This window comes from Bos indicus x Bos taurus, chromosome 25 (assembly GCF_003369695.1).
Source record: "Bos indicus x Bos taurus breed Angus x Brahman F1 hybrid chromosome 25, Bos_hybrid_MaternalHap_v2.0, whole genome shotgun sequence".
In the NCBI taxonomy this organism is placed as follows: Eukaryota; Metazoa; Chordata; class Mammalia; order Artiodactyla; family Bovidae; genus Bos; species Bos indicus x Bos taurus.
This window is the reverse complement of record NC_040100.1, coordinates 16,271,672-16,290,426: the sequence shown is the minus strand read 5'-3', so window position 1 is coordinate 16,290,426 and position 18,755 is coordinate 16,271,672. Positions and strand designations below refer to the sequence as shown.

General features: G+C 56.2%; 3 protein-coding genes across 11 annotated transcripts; 2 read left to right on the top strand and 1 right to left on the bottom strand.

Moving 5' to 3' along the window:
• Nucleotides 1-1,605: 1,605 nt before the first annotated feature.
• Nucleotides 1,606-7,539, top strand: DOC2A (double C2 domain alpha). Of its 6 annotated transcripts, XM_027526802.1 has the most exons (12): nucleotides 1,609-1,769; nucleotides 2,072-2,187; nucleotides 2,872-3,149; nucleotides 3,510-3,589; nucleotides 3,886-3,960; nucleotides 4,075-4,184; nucleotides 5,678-5,804; nucleotides 5,886-5,945; nucleotides 6,016-6,179; nucleotides 6,321-6,402; nucleotides 6,488-6,584; nucleotides 6,675-7,539. In XM_027526802.1, exons 3-12 carry the CDS (start codon nucleotides 2,885-2,887, stop codon nucleotides 6,818-6,820), a joined length of 1,206 nt encoding a protein of 401 aa, XP_027382603.1. In that variant the 5' UTR covers nucleotides 1,609-1,769; nucleotides 2,072-2,187; nucleotides 2,872-2,884; the 3' UTR covers nucleotides 6,821-7,539. The 6 variants fall into 6 exon arrangements, with proteins under 6 accessions (XP_027382602.1, XP_027382599.1, XP_027382598.1 ...); XM_027526801.1 differs by having other exon boundaries at nucleotides 1,606-1,769; nucleotides 5,678-5,798; nucleotides 6,488-7,539; XM_027526798.1 differs by having other exon boundaries at nucleotides 1,607-1,769; nucleotides 2,876-3,149; nucleotides 6,488-7,539.
• On the bottom strand, nucleotides 7,197-15,674 carry INO80E (INO80 complex subunit E). Of its 4 annotated transcripts, XM_027526811.1 has the most exons (8): nucleotides 14,829-15,194; nucleotides 14,601-14,671; nucleotides 14,369-14,421; nucleotides 11,828-11,906; nucleotides 11,624-11,735; nucleotides 11,130-11,246; nucleotides 8,371-8,463; nucleotides 7,740-7,815 (listed from the first exon to the last, which is right to left on the bottom strand). In XM_027526811.1, exons 1-7 carry the CDS (start codon nucleotides 14,907-14,909, stop codon nucleotides 8,392-8,394), a joined length of 585 nt encoding a protein of 194 aa, XP_027382612.1. In that variant the 5' UTR covers nucleotides 14,910-15,194; the 3' UTR covers nucleotides 7,740-7,815; nucleotides 8,371-8,391. The 4 variants fall into 4 exon arrangements, with proteins under 4 accessions (XP_027382609.1, XP_027382610.1, XP_027382612.1 ...); XM_027526808.1 differs by lacking the exon at nucleotides 8,371-8,463 and having other exon boundaries at nucleotides 7,197-7,815; XM_027526810.1 differs by lacking the exon at nucleotides 7,740-7,815 and having other exon boundaries at nucleotides 7,822-8,463.
• Nucleotides 15,607-18,478, top strand: HIRIP3 (HIRA interacting protein 3). The gene is made up of 7 exons (XM_027526796.1): nucleotides 15,607-15,692; nucleotides 15,770-15,890; nucleotides 16,007-16,121; nucleotides 16,569-17,554; nucleotides 17,655-17,823; nucleotides 17,906-18,004; nucleotides 18,091-18,478. Exons 1-7 carry the CDS (start codon nucleotides 15,628-15,630, stop codon nucleotides 18,252-18,254), a joined length of 1,719 nt encoding a protein of 572 aa, XP_027382597.1. The 5' UTR covers nucleotides 15,607-15,627; the 3' UTR covers nucleotides 18,255-18,478.
• The last annotated feature ends 277 nt before the right edge of the window (nucleotides 18,479-18,755 follow it).

Here is an 18,755-nt window from a genome sequence, read left to right as displayed (position 1 = left end):
GTTACCATGAGATTGTGATGATGATTCTGTATAAGTACATAAAGAGCCTGCTTGTCATGGCTGCATGCTATTTCATTGTGTGGAACTGTGACATGACTGATTGAATCAGGTGGACATTTAAGCTGCTTCCAATCTTTTGCCATGACAGATAGGGTGCAGTTAATAATCTTGAACTTCTATTATTTTGCTCATGGGCCAAATCCTAAAAGCGGAATTACTGGATCAAATCTAACAGTGGTTACAGAGATGGTACCCATTTATCCACAGCCTCATCAACATTGTGTGTTAACGTTTGCTTTGATGGTTACCATGTGATCAATGACAAGTGGTATCTCAGTGTAGTTTGGTTTAACATTTCCTTTACTTAAAAAAAAAAATGGGGTAGGGACTTCCCTGGAAGTCCAGTGGTAAGGCTCCATGGTCCCACTGCAGAGGACATGAGTTTGGTTCGGCAACTAAGATCCTGCATGCCACACAGCACAGCCAAAAAAAAGGGGGGGAGGGCGTAAAAAATCCATATATGAATAGTTATACTGGGTTGGCCAAAAAGTTCATTAGAGTTTTTCCTTAAAATGTTACAGAAAAATACGAACTTTATGGCCAACTCAATATCTTAGCCATTTTCAAGCACCAGATTCAGCAATACTAAGTATATTCACATTGATACACAACCTAAAATCACAATAGTTAATGATGACAACCTAGTGCCAGGCCCACCTTGGGACAGCCTCTCTCCCTCAGTGGTGGTGAAGACAGAAATGTAAACAGGCATGACATACCAGCATCACCGGAGCTGAGGCTGTAAGAGCTCAGGAAGCTGGGGGCTGAGCTGGGGGTGTGGGGGATGTGTCTTAGGAAGAGGGGGTCCAAGGTGCCCTCTGAAAAAAGGAAAGATCTTCCAGGCTGAGGAACTTGGGTGAACAAAGTTCTGCCTGACTGAGACCCAAGTATGTTCTAGGAATTGCAAGTAATGTTCCTGAAAGCCAGCAAGATGAGTAAGGGGGATGAGATGGGAGAAGTCACAGTCTCAGGCCTTGAAGGTCACTGTGAGGACTTTGTCATTGGGGGCTGGCAAGTTTGGGACGGAAGAGAGCCAAGATCAAAGACTGGAGTTAGACTGACAGGTAGGTGCTGGGCTCAGGTGAGAGAAGGAGAGGAGAAGGAAGGCCTGCAGGGATCTGGGGCATTTAGAACGAAGCCCTGTGCCCCTTTGCACTTGAGGGTCAGACTGCAAGTGGGAAGGTGAGAGAAAGTGGATTCCCAAAGGAAATGCCAGCCCTAAGAAGCGGACATGGATCCTCGGGAGCTGGGTTGGGTCCAAGGAAAGAAGCCTGACCAGTCAAAGGATAGAAGCGTGAGGTGAGCCATAGCCTCGGGCCTCAAACTGTGAGGTTTCTCAGCCGGCGGCCGGGACGCGAGATCGCAAACCAGTGACCGCAGGCGGATCAGATCCCCTTCCCCAGCCCGCTCCTGGGTCATTGCGGTTCTCTAAGCCCCGCCCCACAGGCCCCGCCCCTACGGATATTGATAGGGGAGGCTAGACACCCTGCCCCCTCCTCTGCAGGGGAGGGGCGTGAGGACTGGAGTGGTGCGGGGGGGGGGGCACTGGTAGGATGATCCGGCGTCGCCATGGCAACTAGGCCGGTGGTCTGCCCTGGGCTCGGGTCTCCAGGGAGGAGTTGGGGAACACCGGGCTGTTCTCGCTGAGGGTTCCTGGTGGCGCAGGTTGTCCGTGTGTTTGCAAGCGTGTGTCTGCGAAGTTCTCCGGGGTAAGTGTGCCAGCGCGTGTCTGGGTTTGTGCATGACTGTGAGCGTGCGCACGTGGGCACAGGCGTGTGCGCGGGAGTGTCCGTGCAAGATGCGTGTGCCAGCCTGCCCGTGAGTGTGTGTGCACCCGGGTGCGTTCCTTAAGTGTGCCCGGGCGGGCGCCGGCGGGAGAGTCCCGCCCCCTCCCCAGCCTCCGGCCGCCCCTCCCCGCCCCCCGCCGCCCGCGCTGGCTGCCTCCTAGCTTCCACCTCGCTCACCCCCTCCTCCCCGCACTTTCTCCGGCTCTCCCTCCCGCTCGGCTCAGACTGCCGGACTCGGCGCTCTTCTCGCCGGCCGCCCTGGGAATCGCCGGCCGCCACCGCCCAGCCCGCACCCGCTGGCCCCCCAGTGCTTGGGCACCTGTTGGAGGCGCACAGATAGGTGCTGGGGGCTGGGCTGCCGGGGACGAGAGGGTGAGGGTGAGCGTGTGTGTGTCAGCCTGTGTGTGCCTCCGGGGGGTATTCGGCTCTCCGGAGGCTGCAATTCCTGGCTCCGCTGGAGATCCGATCTCAGGAGGAAGCATCTGAGGTGGGGGTCCCCACCTTGGGCCGCAGGGGATGGGGGACCAACCAGCAGGCAGACCCTGAGGTTGAATGAAGGGACTGTGGGAAGTGAGAACCTAAAGGGCGGGTGACACCCAGACCAGACCAGCGCCTGGTGCAGAAGGATGGCCAGAGCCTCAGAGAGGGAGAGGAGGGGGCCTACGGGGGCCGCTTGAGGGGTCGGCAGGGCCCAGAGCAGACAGAAGCCCAGAATGAGGGGCAGGAGCTGGGACAAGGACAGGGGACAGTCTAGAGGTAGGTGGGCAAGGCTGTGCTGGAGCCAGCACCTCTCTTCAGGGAGTGGCTGCCAGCCTGGCCCCTGGGGGAGCACAGCTCAGGGTCTGGAGGTCCCAGGCCTCCTTGCTGCCCCTCGGCTGGCACAGGCTGCCCTCTCCCTCAGTGCCCAGGAAGAGAGGCCAGTGAGGGCCCTCAGACCCCGGTGGTTGCTGCCTGGCCCTCAGCCAGCAGATGGGAGGTTTGAGGACTCAGCCAGCCCAGGGCTCACGCTCTCTCCCTCCCCAAGCTAGGGGTGCTTCATGAGGGGCCGCAGGGGCGACCGCATGGCCATCAACATCCAGGAGCACATGGCCATCAACGTGTGCCCGGGGCCCATCCGGCCCATCCGCCAGATCTCCGACTACTTCCCCCGCCGGGGACCCGGCCTCGAAGGGGGTGGCGGGGGCTTCGGAGAGGCCCCTGCTCATCTGGCCCCCCTGGCCCTGGCCCCCCCGGCGGCCCTCCTTGGGGCCACCACGCCCGAGGAGGGAGCCGAGGTGGACAGCTACGACTCGGATGATACCAGTGAGTCTGGGGGCTTGAAGGGCCCAGGGCACTCCTGGGGGCCTCCAGGCTGGTGGGAAGGGCCTGGGCTCTGCTGGGGGTGGGGAGGCGGCGGGCACTGCTGCCACAGCTGCAGTCGGAGTGGAGATTACAGCTTCAGCGAGGCTCAATATTCAATATTTCTGCTGAGACACTCAACCACCCACACAGCCCCAGTTGCAGCCCAGCCAGGGACCCAGACGCGCACAGGCTCGCGGGCTGACAGCCACAGACATGCACACACCTTCACAGCTGGTGCACAGACCGGGGCTGCCCGCCCGTCTCACACACACCTTGTCTTTGCGCACTCACTCAGGTGAGCTCTTCCCTCTCTTCCTCCAGCCGCCCTGGGCACGCTGGAGTTTGACCTTCTCTACGACCAGGCTTCCTGCACTCTGCACTGTAGTATCCTCAGGGCTAAGGTGGGTGCTTCCTGCCTCCCCCTGCTGGCCTCCTATCCTGAGAGGGGCGGGTTTCCATTCTCCCTTCCCTCGTGTCCGACTCTTTGCACCCCATGGACTCTAAAGTCTATGGAATTCTCCAGGTCAGAGTACTGGAGTAGCCTTTCCCTTCTCCACTCCCTTCCCTTCCCCAGGCCTAATTCCTGCTCCTCCCCTCCAGCCCCTAAGTGTCCACGCTGTAGAGAGACAGAGAGGGAGAGGGTAGGTGGGTTGGCAGGCCTGGAGCTCACAGCCGTCTCCCCTCTCATCCTCCCCAGGGCCTCAAGCCCATGGATTTCAATGGCCTGGCTGACCCCTATGTCAAGCTGCACCTGCTGCCTGGAGCCTGCAAGGTACTGGCTGGCCTCTCCCCTCCCCTAGTCCCCCAGCTTGTGGGTTCCCAACCTTCTCCAGCCTCTGTGAGTCTGGAGGACACGTACTGTGAATCCTTCATCCCCTCACCTAAGGCCAATAAACTAAAAACTAAGACTCAGAGGAACACGCTGAATCCCGTGTGGAACGAGGACCTGACGTATAGCGGGATCACGGTTGATGACATCACGCACAAGGTGCTCAGGTGAGGGGTCCATCCTCCTCGGTCCCGAGCATTCCAGCTCAGCACCTCCTTGGGGACAGCTGTCATTGGAACCTTCTTTGGTTGGTTGACCCACCTCCCCTTAAGCCCTCAGATGCTCCAGAACCATCAGTGATTCCCCACCCCCTTCAGAAACAGGCCAAAATGTTTCCCTGACTTTCCTGCCACCCCCCTCCCCCAAATATCTCCTACTGCTCCTCCGTGGACTGCCCTCTTGTGAGGGTTCTTCACTCCTGACCTTTGTCTGCTGTGCCTCTTCCTGCCTCCTCTCTCTGCTGGCCTGAACCCCACTCATCATCCAAGGCTCTGCCTCCTCTTGCAGTCTTTCCCTGGACACTGGGATGCCTTCTCAGTGTCCTGACTCAAGTCAGACCTATGCAGCCCGTTGTTGCCAGTGTCTCCCTCGTCTCTAAGGAGTGAGGTCTCAAGGGACAGGAATGGGAATGAGGTTCAGGGAGGTTAAGTGCTCAAGGTCATGCTGTGGCTATGTGGCAGAGCTGGGAACTGAACATTCCTACAGGATAGAGCTGCTCAAAAGCATCACAGCTGAAGACAGGGCAGGGGGCTGCAGAGGGGGATGGATGGAAGTAAAAGCAGTATATTTTTGTTAAGTTATTTGGTTCTGTCAGGTCTCAGGGGAACTTAGTTGCAGCATGTGGGATCCAGTTCCCTGACCAGGGATGGAACCCAGGCCCCCTGAGTTGGGAGCATGGAGTCTTAGCCACCGGACCACCAGAGAAGTCCCAAAGCAGTATCTTTTAATTCCTGGGCTCATGAGTATCTTTAGGCTGGCTCCTGCTCCACAGAATAAAGGACAAGGGCTCTGCGGGGGAGGGGTGGGCTCCTGGTCCAACTGCGCAAGGCTCCTCCAGGCCCTTCTGGCTCTGACGTCCTGGTCTCGTGACCCATATTCACCAGTGCACACCATGTGCACGTTCAGTTGGATCCTGTCCCCAGGCCCTGAATGGAGGCAGTTATGTGTGTGTAGGGCGGAGGGGGCAATGTTCCCAAGATTTGTGAGGGTTTCCTCAGCAAGCTGAGCAGGTCCTGATGGGCAGGGGCAGCCTGAGCAGCTGGAAAGCAAGGGGCTGAGGCACAGGCAAATCAAAGCACTCTCCTCAAGCTCCAGGGCTGGTGCTGGAGACAGCTGTTTTACAAGTGAGGGGTTTGGTGACTCAGACAATAAAGGATCTGCCTGTAATGCAGGAGACCCAGGTTCAACCCTTGGGTTGGCAAGATCCCCCAGAGGAGGAAATGGCAACCCACTCCAGTATTCTTGCCTGGGAAATCCTATGGACAGAGGAACCTGGAGGGCTACAGTCCATGGGGTCGCAGAGTAGGACACAACTGAACAACAGTATTGAGGGCAGAGCTGGGACCAGTCTCGGGTGCTCAGAATTCAGTTGGGGACCTTTCCCACCTCAGAGTGGGGCTCAGGTACCCCAGGGGGCCTTGACCCTGCAGTTCCCCACCAGGATCTCTGTCTGTGATGAAGACAAGCTGAGCCACAACGAGTTCATCGGGGAGATCCGAGTACCCCTCCGCCGCCTCAAGCCTTCACAGAAGAAGCATTTTAACATCTGCCTTGAGCGCCAGGTTCCGGTCTGTGTGGGGCAGTGGGGTACCACGGCAAGGGGGCTCAGGGGAGACCAGGTTTCCAGAACTTTCTCTCCGCCCCCTCAGCTGGCTTCACCCTCTTCCATGTCTGCGGCACTGAGGGGCATCTCCTGTTACCTGAAGGAGGTGAGCCACCCGCGGGGGACTTGTGGTGGGAGGTGATGGGGGTGCCACTGACCCCCGTGTCTGCCCACAGCTGGAGCAGGCGGAGCAGGGGCCGGGGCTGCTGGAAGAGCGTGGGCGCATCCTGCTGAGCCTCAGCTACAGCTCTCGGCGCCGTGGGCTGCTGGTGGGCATCTTGCGCTGCGCCCACCTGGCTGCCATGGACGTCAACGGCTACTCCGACCCCTATGTCAAGACGTGAGCTCCTGCCCTGTCCTGAGGCCTGTCCTCCCCTCCCCAGGGACCTGCCCCCAGCCCCATCCTCCTCTGGGGTCTGGCCTGTCCCTGACCTACCTGCCCCCCACCCCCCCCACTCCCATTCCCCCCGCTCCTTGGCAGGTACCTGAGGCCAGATGTGGATAAGAAATCCAAGCATAAAACACGCGTAAAGAAGAAGACTCTCAACCCGGAATTTAATGAGGTGAATGGGACCGAGACCAGAAATTGAGGGGGGAGCTGGGGCTGGGGACAGCGCCTCATGGAAGGTGTGACCTGCCCTGTCTCAGGAGTTCTTCTATGATATGGAGCTCTCCACTCTGGCCACCAAGACTCTGGAAGTCACAGTCTGGGACTATGACATCGGCAAATCCAACGACTTCATCGGTAAGGAAGGAGCCTGCCGGGTGGTGCCCGATGGAGGGCAGCCTAGCAGCCAGCCAGGCCCTGATCTTGCCTGCCTCTGCTGCTCCCCAGGTGGCGTGTCCCTGGGGCCAGGCGCCCGGGGAGAGGCCCGGAAGCACTGGAGCGACTGTCTGCAGCAGCCGGACGCGGCCCTGGAGCGCTGGCACACTCTGACCAGCCAGCTGCCCCCCGCGGCTGGGGCTCTGCCCTCAGCCTGAGCGGCCCCCTTGGGGCCAGGTCCAGTACCCAACCTTCGCACGAGTGTATTGCACGTTTACACGGGGTGGATGCCCCACCCCGCACTACCTGTCTTATTTCGTGAGAGTCTCCGTGACCGTGGGTCTGTCTTCTTGTGAGGGACTGTGGAGATCTATATTCACATATGCAAACTTCCTTCTGCCTGACTCGCTACAACCTGCAAATATGCAAACCACCCATCCTGAGCACACCTGCGGGAGGGTCCAACAGAGCCCCGGCCCGGCTGCTGCTTCTCTCTCCTGCCTCTCCAGGCTGCCCGTTCCCCTCCCCTACAGGAGGAGGTCGGATTAGGTGGGGTTTGGAGGAGAACGTTTCCAAAAAAAGAAAAGGACAAAAAACAAAGAGCCACTTCTTTAATACACAATCTTCATTTAAAAAACCACACACATACACATACACACACACACACACACACACAATACCTAGCCCTGTACAGCTGCCCTTTTAAGCGGGGGGCCACCGCAGGATCTCTGCCTCTCTGAGAGGTGACAGACGGCCCTGGCCACTCCTTTAAATAACTGTCCTCTGGATCGGGGTAGGATGTGAGGGCAGGACCCCTGCCCTCCCTGGAGAGGGCCCACCTTCTGGGGGACATTCGTGCATGTTTACGCCTTTTCTGATTGTGTCCGTGGCCGCAGCATGGCAACTGGGCATCAATAAACTTCTCTGCGGAAGCTGGGGGCTTGTGTGTGCTGGCTCCAAGGGGGCTGGGCAGGGGGTTGGGCAGAGGGGCTCACTCCGGGATGTCGATCACCAGGTCATCGTCCCCGTCCAGGGCATCATCCCCGCTACCCGCGTCGCTGAACATCTGCCGAGGGACGGCACTCAGGATCGTAGGGGGGGGCATCTTGGGTGGGGGTAGGGGGGCCAAGGCTGCCCCCACCCCAGCCCCAGAGCCCCGGCCTGGGAAGGTCAGCGGCCCTCCCACAGGGCAGTCGGGGGGTCCCACCGCCATCTGCAGCAGGGGGAGAAACACAGGGAGGGCTTATCAGGGAGGCACTGGGAGTTCCAGGGGGCTGGCACTGCCCCTTAAGACAGTTCTAAGGGCCAGGGAAGGGGGCAAAGGCTCATTCAAGGGGCAGTGGACACACCAGGTCAGCCAAGGCTGGAGTCAGGGAACCTGCCCCACCTCAGCCCCTTCAGAGCCTCAAATCAGCAAGTGCCTGGGGGTGAGGGGTGGTGATGGAGGTGGTGATGAGGGTGGTGGTGGAGGGGTCTCACAGGAAACCAGGAAGGAAAGGCTGGGCCTGGCCCTGGCCAGTAAGGCACCGTGGCTGCCCCTGTAGTAGCAGTAAGAGCCAGACAGGAGCCTGTCTGCCCGCCTCTGGGCACCTGAGTTATTGCTGGCCTCCTCTCCCTCCTCCTCTTGAGGGGCTCACTGGTGCGGTGCAGGGTGTCCAAGGTCTTCACCCCCCCGCCATTTGAGGCTTCTACCTCTTATGTCTGGGACGGGCCCCTCTTTGGGATCCCCGCAGCCACTGGCCTGGGCCAGGCCCTCCTCTCAGCTCACCTGGGCTATGGGACCAGCCTCCTAACTGGAATCCCTGCCTTCAGCCTCTCCCAGATCCAGCTCGTCCTCCGCACTGCAGCCAGAGTGAGCTCTCTAAAACACAGACCTGAGTGTGTCACTCCTCTACTTGAGGGCCTCGGGGGACAGGCAGCACCTGAGAACAGGCTGGTCCCTCCACCTGGAGTGCCTTTTTCTATGGGTCAGAAGTCCGGCTTTGTGCTGAGGCTGGGAAGCGGCCTCTGTCCAGCTCAACCCTCCAGCTGCCCCCCTGCCCCAGGTCCTTCTGAATCCTCCCCAGAGCTCTGGGGGCCTCATGCTTTCATGCTTTGCCCGTGGGCACAAACTGAACACCTACTATGTGTGAGGTGACTTCCACTAATGACCTCTGGCCATTCAGACCACCCTGGAATGGAGGAGAGGTCATCAGCCAGAGGAAACGGAGGCTTGGAGTGGAGGTCTGAAGGCACAGGCCTCCCAGGTTCCCACCGGGCAGTGTCCAGTCTGGCCCCAGGGTGGGGACGGGGCAGTGGTCTTCACGGTGGCACTTCTGATTGCTTTAACTCATTCGGGCCCCAGGGGCCTACTCTCTGCTTCTCAAGGCATCCCTCCCACTCACTGCTGTTCCTGGGGTGGCATGGAAGGCCAGAGGGGATCTGTACCTCAGGGGACAGGAGTCTGCCAGGACCAGTGCCCTTGCACGCAGTATCAGGCACCCATGTGCACACACGGGACTGAGAAAGCCAGCGGCATGGCTGGCCCCTCCTCTGGCCACAGCCTCTCGAGTTCCTACCTAAGTCCCCTCTGCTTGGATTCACCCCATGGCCTCCTCAGCGTGACCCACAGCACCAAATGTTTATCTGTGGCCTGCCAGGGGCCAGGCACTGGGCTAAGTGTCTTCTCTCTGTTGACTCATTTTATCCTCACAGGGACCCCACTGAACAGAGAAGCAAGCAGAGGTTCCCAGAGTCAAACAATCCACCAAAGTCACACAGCGCATGCGTGGATGAGGCCCAGGCTCCTGACTGACCTGCTTCAGTCTTCACAGCATTCCCTCTCCTCCTCAGATCTGCCCCTCCTGTCTCCTCACACCACACATCCAGAAACTTCACTCTCCTTGCAGAATATCCAGCTGTCTACGACCCACGCCCCCATCTTCTTTCTGATGTTCTTCCCTCTCACCACTCAAGCTTCAGCCCAAACAACACTTTCACCAGGCCCCTGCCTCCTTTTCACCATTGCCTCAGCCTGAATACCCAAATCTCGTTCACCCTGGACTCAGATGTTACCTGTTCTTTGAGGCCTTCCCTGATATACCCTCTCCCCCATGCAGTGATCCATCTGGGCCCCTCTGCCCTGCATGTCTAGAACGTAGCTTCCTGACACACCTCTGCTTCAGGACCCAGAACCTCAGAGCCTCGAACTGCCAAGCCCACACCACGCCTCCACCCTCTGCTCCAGGTTTCAACGGCTTGAGCCCTCTCCACCAGCCCACCCCACACGCCAGAAGCAAAAACCCTGCTGAGGAGAGTGAAACGGAAGCTGGGCACTCATTTTCCAGGCTCAAAGGCCAAGGTCATACAGAAGTAAGTGGCAGGGCTGGGCTTCAAACTCCAGAACCCACACTCCTAACTACCACAGGCATGGCTCCCATTTCACTTCTGGCTCCAGAGCCTCAAATCTACAGTCTACCCAATGGAGAGCCATCAGACCAGTCCCTATATCACTTTGGCTCAGAGCTGGAAGGGCCCTGTGCCTTCCATGTCCTCATCTCTCCTGGCACTCAGGGTGCCAGCCTCTTCTCTCCATCTACCTCCCTGCCCATGACTTCCAAATACGCACCCCATGTGGCCCAGGCTCACACTACCCAGTTGTCCCGTCCGCATTTCCAGACAGCATCTCAACATATCCAAAGCCAAACTCACCTTCCCTCCCAAACCTGCTCCTCCCACAATCCTCCCTGACTCAGCAGGGCCACTCCACTTCTTCAGCTGCTCAGGCCAAACCGCCTGGAGTCACGTCCTTGCCCCTCAGATACTGCTCTGACTTGCATTCTGGTCACTCTTTCTCACTTTCCTCTGACCACACTGGCTTGCTTCCTAAATGAAACACCTCCCAGACAGCCAAAGGGCTGCTGCTCATTCCCTTTTAAATTTCTGACCACCCAACTGTAAGATGGATTCTTTACCTGAATCCATTTTTCTACACTGTTATCTAATTATCTTGCTTATTTTCCACCTATCCCTTCAAGAAAGTGGGCTCTGAGAAGGCAAGGATTTTTGTTGTGTTCACTACTGTATCTGCAGCACCTAGAATAGTGCTTGGTACACAGGAGGCGCTCCACATTCTTGCTGATTACATGTGGCCTATCACTCCCTTCATACACACACAATCTGAGACCTAGAGGGTCAAGGTCACATGGTTTTTAAGGGGTGCAGCCTTGACTTCATTCTAGATTCCACAACTCCATCCCTCCTCGGTGGCACCCTGGGATCACAGAATACCTGTAAAAAGGAGCTTGGCCCCCAGCAGTCTTTACTCTGCATCCCCCGAGGCTGGGCTTGACCGGACTGGTATTGCAGGAGCCAGGACTTTTGGGACCCACCCCTCAGCACCCAGCCCTGGGCTGGGCCCCTGGGAGCAGTCCCACATGAGTCCTTCATAGTTCTAGGCCAGGCCCCCAGCCTAGAGCCATCTTGAGCCTCCCTCAGATGGCTGTCCTGCCGTTCTGGCCCCTCCCTAGCGTCCCCCAAACAGGGTACCTTGAGTTTCCGGGGCAGGCGGGGCCGTTTCTCCCGCTTGGGCCTCAGGGGGCTGGGCTCGGGCAGCTGCAGGGCCAGGTAGTCAGAAGGGAATGGGGGGTAGGTGGGGGAAGCCAGCTGCAGGCAGGAGTGAGGGGATGGAGATGGGAAATGGAGTGGATGGGGTGGGGGTGGAGGGAAGAAATGCAAACAGGAGGAAGAATGGAAAAACAAGAGATGGTGATGAGTATGGCTCCTGAGAACAGACAGGAGGGGACAGCAGCAGGACTGTGTCCTGGAGTCTGCTCTCCTCAGTCACGCCTGTCCCCCATTCCTACACCAAAGAGGAGCGGGCAGCCCCAACTCACACCCCTCCGAGGGACGCCTGCTGGCCAGCCCCAGACAGATGTCCTTGGTGCTGGGCTGGCTTCACCCTGAGGCCCAGCCCCTCTGCCCAAATGATGCCCACCTTTTCCCAGGCATCGGACCATCTCCCACCCTTGACCCCAACTCACCGAGCTCAGGTATGGGGAGGGGGCCCTTGAGGCCTGAAGGGGAAACCCTGTTGAAGGAGGCAAGGAGAGGCTGGAGGGGGAGGGAGCACCCCCCAGCGGAGGGCTTCTTTTCCTGGAGAAAGGACAGGAGAGCGGGTCAGAGGCAGAGAGGTGGCCTGTAGCCTCCCCACTTCCCACCTCCTAAAGAATGATGACTTGTCTCACCTCTTAGGGGCAGGTGTGTCTGACAACTTGGGTGTCCCCTCTGTCTCACTGTTGTCTGAAGATGCAGTGGCGTCAGAGTCTGTCGAGGGGAAGGGCTGGTCAGTAGGGAAGTTGGGGGGGTTCCCTATCTACCCCAGAGAGGTGTAATCTCAACTCTACAGAAGGGCTCTGGGAACCTGAAGGGCACACAGGTGTTATTGTGGAGAGGCCCGCAGCTTCCCCAGCTTCTTAAAATGCCCTTTACACCCTAATTCCTGGCTGGGCACCTCCATGCTAACCCATTGTCAAGTATTTCCTATGTGCCAGGTTCTGAACAGGTGCTTGACATCTGCTGCCTCTCATTGTCTTCAGAAGTATTCCAGGAGGAAGAGGAGAGTGTCACCTCTGCTTTCCAGATGCAGTCCCTGAGGCTTGGAAATGAAGGTGTGGGGCTGGAGCTTGTACCCAGGTCTCCGGCTCCTGACCATTTTATGCTCTTATTTGCTTCTGAGCTGTCTAGCACTTACCTCTACTCCACTCCCCACATCCAGGCTCCTGGTAACGTGCACCTTAAATATTACCTTCACCTACTGCTCCCCATTCCAACTGACACCAGGCCAGGCCACCACCATGTCAAAGCCACCTGCTCAGGACTCTCACCACTCCTGCCAGTCTGTCCTCCCCAACCCCAGCATGACCCAAAATGTAAAACTGATCACATCCTTACTGAGCTCTGCCAGCATTTGAAATGCTTCTTATTATGGCCTCAACTTACCTTTCTGGTCTCCCAACCACACTGTATTCACATCACACCAACCTGTTTTCTCAAAGCTGAAAGTCATTCCCCAGGTTGGGTCTCTATCAAGAAGGCCCATGGTTCACTTAACAAGTAACTACTTACAGGTGAAATATACTATTCCCACTTGCTCTGCTCAGATATCCTTTAAGCAGCAGATTAAATGCCACCTCTCTGAGAAGTCTCCCAGAATCCCTCAGGCCCAGCTGATGGCTGATTCTTCCGTAACTCTCTATTCTCAATAGTCAGGGCCCTCCTTGCTGTGCCAGGCAGTGTCATGTGTGGGTGTCTCCCTCACCACACTGTGGGCTTCTCTGAGGTATAAAGGTGGCTTATATCTCTGGCTCTTGCTTCTCAGATATATCCCACTCTGACCATGAACATGCTGGGTTCCCTCATGCTGCCTATCCTGAAGTCTCCCTCGACAGGATGTTAACTGAGAAGTCTCCCTCAACAGGATGTTAACTGAAAGACCTCCAGGAAGGAACAGGAAGGCAATGAGAAACTAGAATAAAAGCGGAATGTTTTGCCACGAGGTACATGGGCTGGCCCGATTCTACTTCTCTGACCTCATCTACTGTTCTCCTAAAATATGTAAATGAATGGGTGCTGCATGTTTGAGCAAGGTATTATTTACAAAAACAAGCAACCTGGCTGGCTGTTTGCGGATCCCTGCTCTAGACACCATGGAAACGTGACTGCACGTGACTTGGCTAATGACAAAAAACAGGGCCACAAAGGCCAACCTTAGGGCTTTTTCAAACGGTGGGTATCATACCTAATAGTGGATCACAAACTTAACACTTTTGAGGAAAAAAAAAAAAATCAGTCTAAAAAGTATCAGAACTGTATATGGGCATCTTACTGTTGTTTTATTCAATTGTCTCATAAGGAAGTATGTAAGGGTCCATCATGATGTAAAATACATTACTAATTGTCAAGAGTGCTCAAAAAGTTTGAGAATACTGCTTTTTAGGCTTCAGCTCTTCAAACAATCTGGTACAGTCTTACCTCAGAGAATTTGCATTTGTGACTCCCTCTGCTAGGAAATCTCTCACTCATCTTCACAAGATAGGTTTCTTCCTATCTAGGTCCCAGCACAAACATTACTTCCTGAAAAGACTCTCTCTTGAAATGTTTCCTGCCATCTGCTTTTGTATGCTCTATAAACTAAGCATGGCTTTTATATTTTTAACTTGTTGGTTAGGGAAAAAGACAAATCCAAAGAAAAATATCTCATGATGTGAAAATTTTATGAAATTCAAATTTCAGTGCTTATAAAGTTTTATTGAAACATAGCCGTGTTCACTTATTTATACAACACCTATAGCTGTTTCGGAACTACCACCGCAAAGCTGAGTAGGTGCAATAAAAATGGTATGTTCTGCAAAGCCTAAAATACTTATTACTTGTTCCTTCACAGAAAAAGCTTATCAACCCCCGCTCTATTCCAATGACTACCACTTAACCCTGATTTTATTCCCTTCCAATCTAAAATTCTAATATATTTCTTTGCTTATTTATTCCTGGCAACTAGAATACAAACTCCAAGAAGTTTCGTCTCTCTTGGTTACCACTGCATCCCGTGTGCAAAGCTCAGTGTCTGAAACACAGTAGATACTCAGTAATACTTCAGTGAAAGAAGAGCAGAGGAAGAGGACCAGCAACTAGGCTGCCCTGGCCTCCAAGGCCTAAAGGGAGGGCCCAGGAAACTTGCTGGAGTGCCAGGAGCATGTCCTCCACCAATTTTTCATGACCTTGCTCACCAGAAGAGTCTTCATCCACGTTCTCGTACTGCAGAAGTCGGTCTAGGAGGAAACTGAGGGAAGAGACCAGGAGAACAAGAGTGGTTATTCCCATCTCTGCAGTGTCCTCCGGGCCCTCGCCTCATCTAGCCGGCCTCATGCATTTGTGGCCCACTCCAGGATGGGGTCCGAACGCAGAGCCACAGGAGCCACATCACCCTCTGGCTTCCCTCCTTCCCCCAACGTGTCTCACCTCTTGTCCCGGGACACTTTCAGCAATTTCCTCTGCGCCTTCCTCAGTTCCTCCTGGAAGCACTCGTGTTCCTGTACCACGGGCAAGATGCTCGCTGAGCCAACCACAGTAGTAAATTGGGCCTGGAAGCCGACCACAACTCACCCTGCTCCCTTTACACACAGGTAAACTGAAGACCTACCGGCGCCAGGCCTCAACCCCCCCCCACCTTCCCACCCCGGCACTCACGTAGATAAGGAATTTGAGTTTTCGCTTCAGATTCCGGTATTTCTTCTTGTAGTCCACTTCACCGTCTGCCGGTCCGTTCATGACCGGCTCCGGGAGAAGCGCCTCAGCTGTAGTCCGGAGTCCCGCTACGCCGAGCCGGTTCAGCCTGGCCTCTCCCGCCTCAACTTCCGGGGACTCCGCAGGGCTGGGTCCGCTGGCACTACAACTCCCGGCGTGCTCCGCGCTCAGGGATCTTAACTACACGACCTGCTCTCCGGAGCAAAACCAAGAAAGGAACGTTGCTTCCAGGCGAAAGATGGCGCCGAATCGAAGCGTGATGTCACAAAGATGGAGGACGCTGGAGGGCGCCCTTAACTGATTCGAAATGTGCTTAGCGATTTGAAGTCACAAGAAGACATTCCCCCCTGAGATTCCTAGTCTTCAGGCGAGGACGCCCTTTTTCGTCTGTCTTTCAAAGTCACAGAGGCCTAGTTGTTGCCCGCGACCACGAACGGAGGGAGCGTCGCGGTTTGATTACGTTACTCAAAAAATACGTTACCTATTCGGCTCCGAATAGGTTTCTAACGAGAACTTTAAAAAGCGATTCCTTCTAAGAAAAGGAAGGGGCCACGAGACCCTCCAACTGCCCGGCAAAAACAAGTTTTGTCTGGCAAATTCAGCCCAAGCGGCGCGCTACCGGCCCGCAACGGTGTCCTGCCTCACGGCGTCACGGCACTGGGCGTGCGCAACCTCCTGTCAAACGCTTGGACGGAGGCCGGGAAGAAAAAAGGCGGGAGCCGCCAATATCAGGTGGAGCAAAATGGCGCGGGAGAATGAGATGCAGGAGTTCACCCGTAGCTTCTTCCAAGGCCACCCGGACCTCAGGTGCACCGGAGGTTGGAGTTGGGGTTGGAAAGGGCAGGGGCGGGACAAGGACTCCGTCTTGACACGTGTTTCCGCAGCACGCTTACGCACTCCATCGTGCGGCGGCGATTCTTGGCTCACGCGGGCCGCGACCACCTGGAACCTGAGGAGAAGCAGGCACTGAAGCGGCTGGTGGAGGAGGAGCTGCTGAAGATGCAGGTGTGGGCGTGACCCTGGGCCGCCGCGGGCGGGGGTAGTGGCCAAGGAGGAGGGGCCTAAGAGGGGTGCGGCAGAACCTTCCTTGGCGTACGTTTGGCTCTCTTGACCACACACAGGTGGATGAAGCGAGTGCGAAGCAAGAGAGGCTCCACGTTGGCAAAAAGGCGAAAAGGTCTCCTGCTCCTTGCCGTGACCCAGAGAGAAAAAGGTTCCGTTTCAATTCAGAGTCAGGTTAGTGCCTTCTGAATAGTTGGTTCATTCAAAAAGTATTTATTGGACATGTTACGTTTCCCGCGTAGCTCAGTCAGTAAAGAATCTGCCTGCAGTGCTGGAGACCTGGGTTCAATTCCTGGGTCGGGAAGAACCCTTGGAGAAGGAAATGGCAACCCTCTCCAGTATTCTTGCTTGGAAAATCCCATGAACAGAGGAGCCTAGCAGGCTACAGTCCATATGTCCCAAGAGTCGGACACGACTTGGTGCTATCTTTTTTACGTCCCAAGAACTTAGATAAGGGCGCGTGGCCCAGGAGTCAAGAACCAGAAACACGGTAAACCGAGAGCTTTTTCCTACTGCCCTTCCTTCCATCCATCAAAGCAGGATTCGAGGCAACCTGTCCCAAGTGGAGGGGGAAGGGACAGAAAGAACCCGTCCCAACCTTCTCTTTTCTCCACTTTTCAGAGCCCAGCTCTGCAGCCTCCAGTCCAGACCGCCTCAACCCCTCAGCAAAGAATGGGATGGCAGCAGATGTCACTCCAGCCGAGGATGAGAGTCCAAATCAAGCCTCAAAGAAAGCAACTGAGAGCAGTGATGATGAACAGCAGAGGGACCTGACTGCAAAGATCAGATTAGAGAAGGAGGTGGTGAAGGAGAGCAGTGAGGAGGAGGAGGAGGGCTCTGCCAGAAAGAGAAAGGTCTGGAAAGAAGAAAGCAGTGAGGAGGAGGAGGAGGAGGGAAAGGAGTCCAAGGGCAGGACTAGGAAGAAGCCTGGGACAAAGACCAAGCAGGCACCAGGCAAGGCCTCAGGCAGTAGGAAGCAGGCTAAGGAGGAGAGTGAGGACAGTGAGGAGGACCCTGCCCAGGGGCGGGGAAAGAAAGGCGCTAAGAGCCACCAGGGAAGTGCAAAGGAGAGTGAGGAGGAGGAGGAGACAGTAACCAAGAATAAAGAGAACAGAGAGGAAGAAGAGGATTGGAAACCCACAGACCAGAGCAGTGGAGGGAAAAGGTCAGTTCGGGAGGAGAGGAGCTGTAAGCAGAAAAGCAGGGCAGCACGACTGCTGGGAGAGCGGGGGGACAGAGAGGAACAGAAGGAAAAAGCCGCAGCAAGCAGTGGCGATAGCAGTGAGGAAGATGAAGTGCCCCTAGTACAGAGGAAGCGCAAAGACAGGACCCAGGGGAAGGATGGGAAAAGGCAGAGTGGAAGCAGCGAGGAGGATGGAGAAGACAGCCCGAGGAAAGTGAAGCCAACTACTGGCAAGACAGCCAAAGAGGGCAGTATCAGTGGTGAGGCAAGTGACTCGGAGAAGGAAGTGAGTGATAGCGAGGCAGAGGGGAGCCCCAAGAAGGAGAGGAAGAACCGGTCTTCCAAGAAGAGCTCCAAGAAAGGCAGGACACGAAGTCCCTCCTCCTCTTCCATAGATGGCAGTCCAGAACATAAAGGCAGGAAGGTAAGGGTTGAAGATGGGTGGGAGGCCACCCTCAGGGAAGAGGCAGACCCTGACTCCAGCCCAGAAGGCTTGGCCTTCAGCTGCTGTCTTCCATTGCCAGGCTGGCTCTGGTCGCTCTGGTGAGGACCACCCCGCTGTGAGGAGGCTCAAGCGCTACATCCGGGCCTGTGGCGCCCATCGAAACTACAAGAAGCTGCTGGGTTCCTGCCGCTCACGCAAGGAACGCCTGAGTGTTCTCCGGGCAGAGCTGGAAGCCCTGGGCATGAAGGGTGAGGCTGGCTGTGCCCTGGGGGCTGCAGAGAGGGGACTTGGCTGCCGGGGAGGGAGGATCATGAGCTGCTTCTGCTCCAGGTAACCCTTCCTTAGAGAAGTGTCGGGCCCTGAAAGAGCAGCGCGAAGAGGCAGCCGAGGTGGCTTCTTTGGACATTACCAACATCATCAGCAGTTCAGGTGAGGGGCTTCCTTCTACTCCCCAGGATCAGGTGGGACGCAGACTTTGTCCAGCAACTCCTCTGCTGCTTTCTCCTGCCCTGTAGGCCGGCCACGCAGACGCACAGCCTGGAACCCTTCAGGAGAAACAGCCCCACCAGGGGAGCTATACCGCAGGATCCTCGACTCAGACGAAGAGCGGCCCCACCCCCCGCCCCCAGACTGGTCACATCTGCGGGGCATCATCAGCAGCGATGGCGAGAGCAACTGAGCTCCCCCAACCCTAGGAGGGACTTTCCTCTGGTAGAAAGCATATACAGCATTCCTCTCACCACAGCCCCCAGCTCTGCCTACGGAGCAGAAGCAGCTTTCTTCAGAGGACCCGCAGCCCCCACGGACACAACCTGTTGGGATTCTACTTCTCAGTCTCACATTCTCAATTTAAGGTGTTTACAGGGATTTAAAGACTCAATAAAGGAGTGTTTGAATCACCTTGTCAAAACTGGTCCCCACTCTTAACCCCTGTCCAGGAAGCTGAGGAGCAGCCAACTGTCCCCTGGTCTGATTCCCTTTCTCTGATTTTCCAAAAATCCCAGCCTCCAGACCCTACCATCCAGTCTTGACTCGAGGAGTGTGACTGCTTCCTCCAGCCTGATCAGTGGGCCCCTCTGACCACCCTGCTTTTTAGCTGTCTGATAACCTAACGCCTTGCTGGGAGGAGGATCTGAATAACTGGCCTTAAGAAGAATGTGAAACAAGAATGAAAGGACTG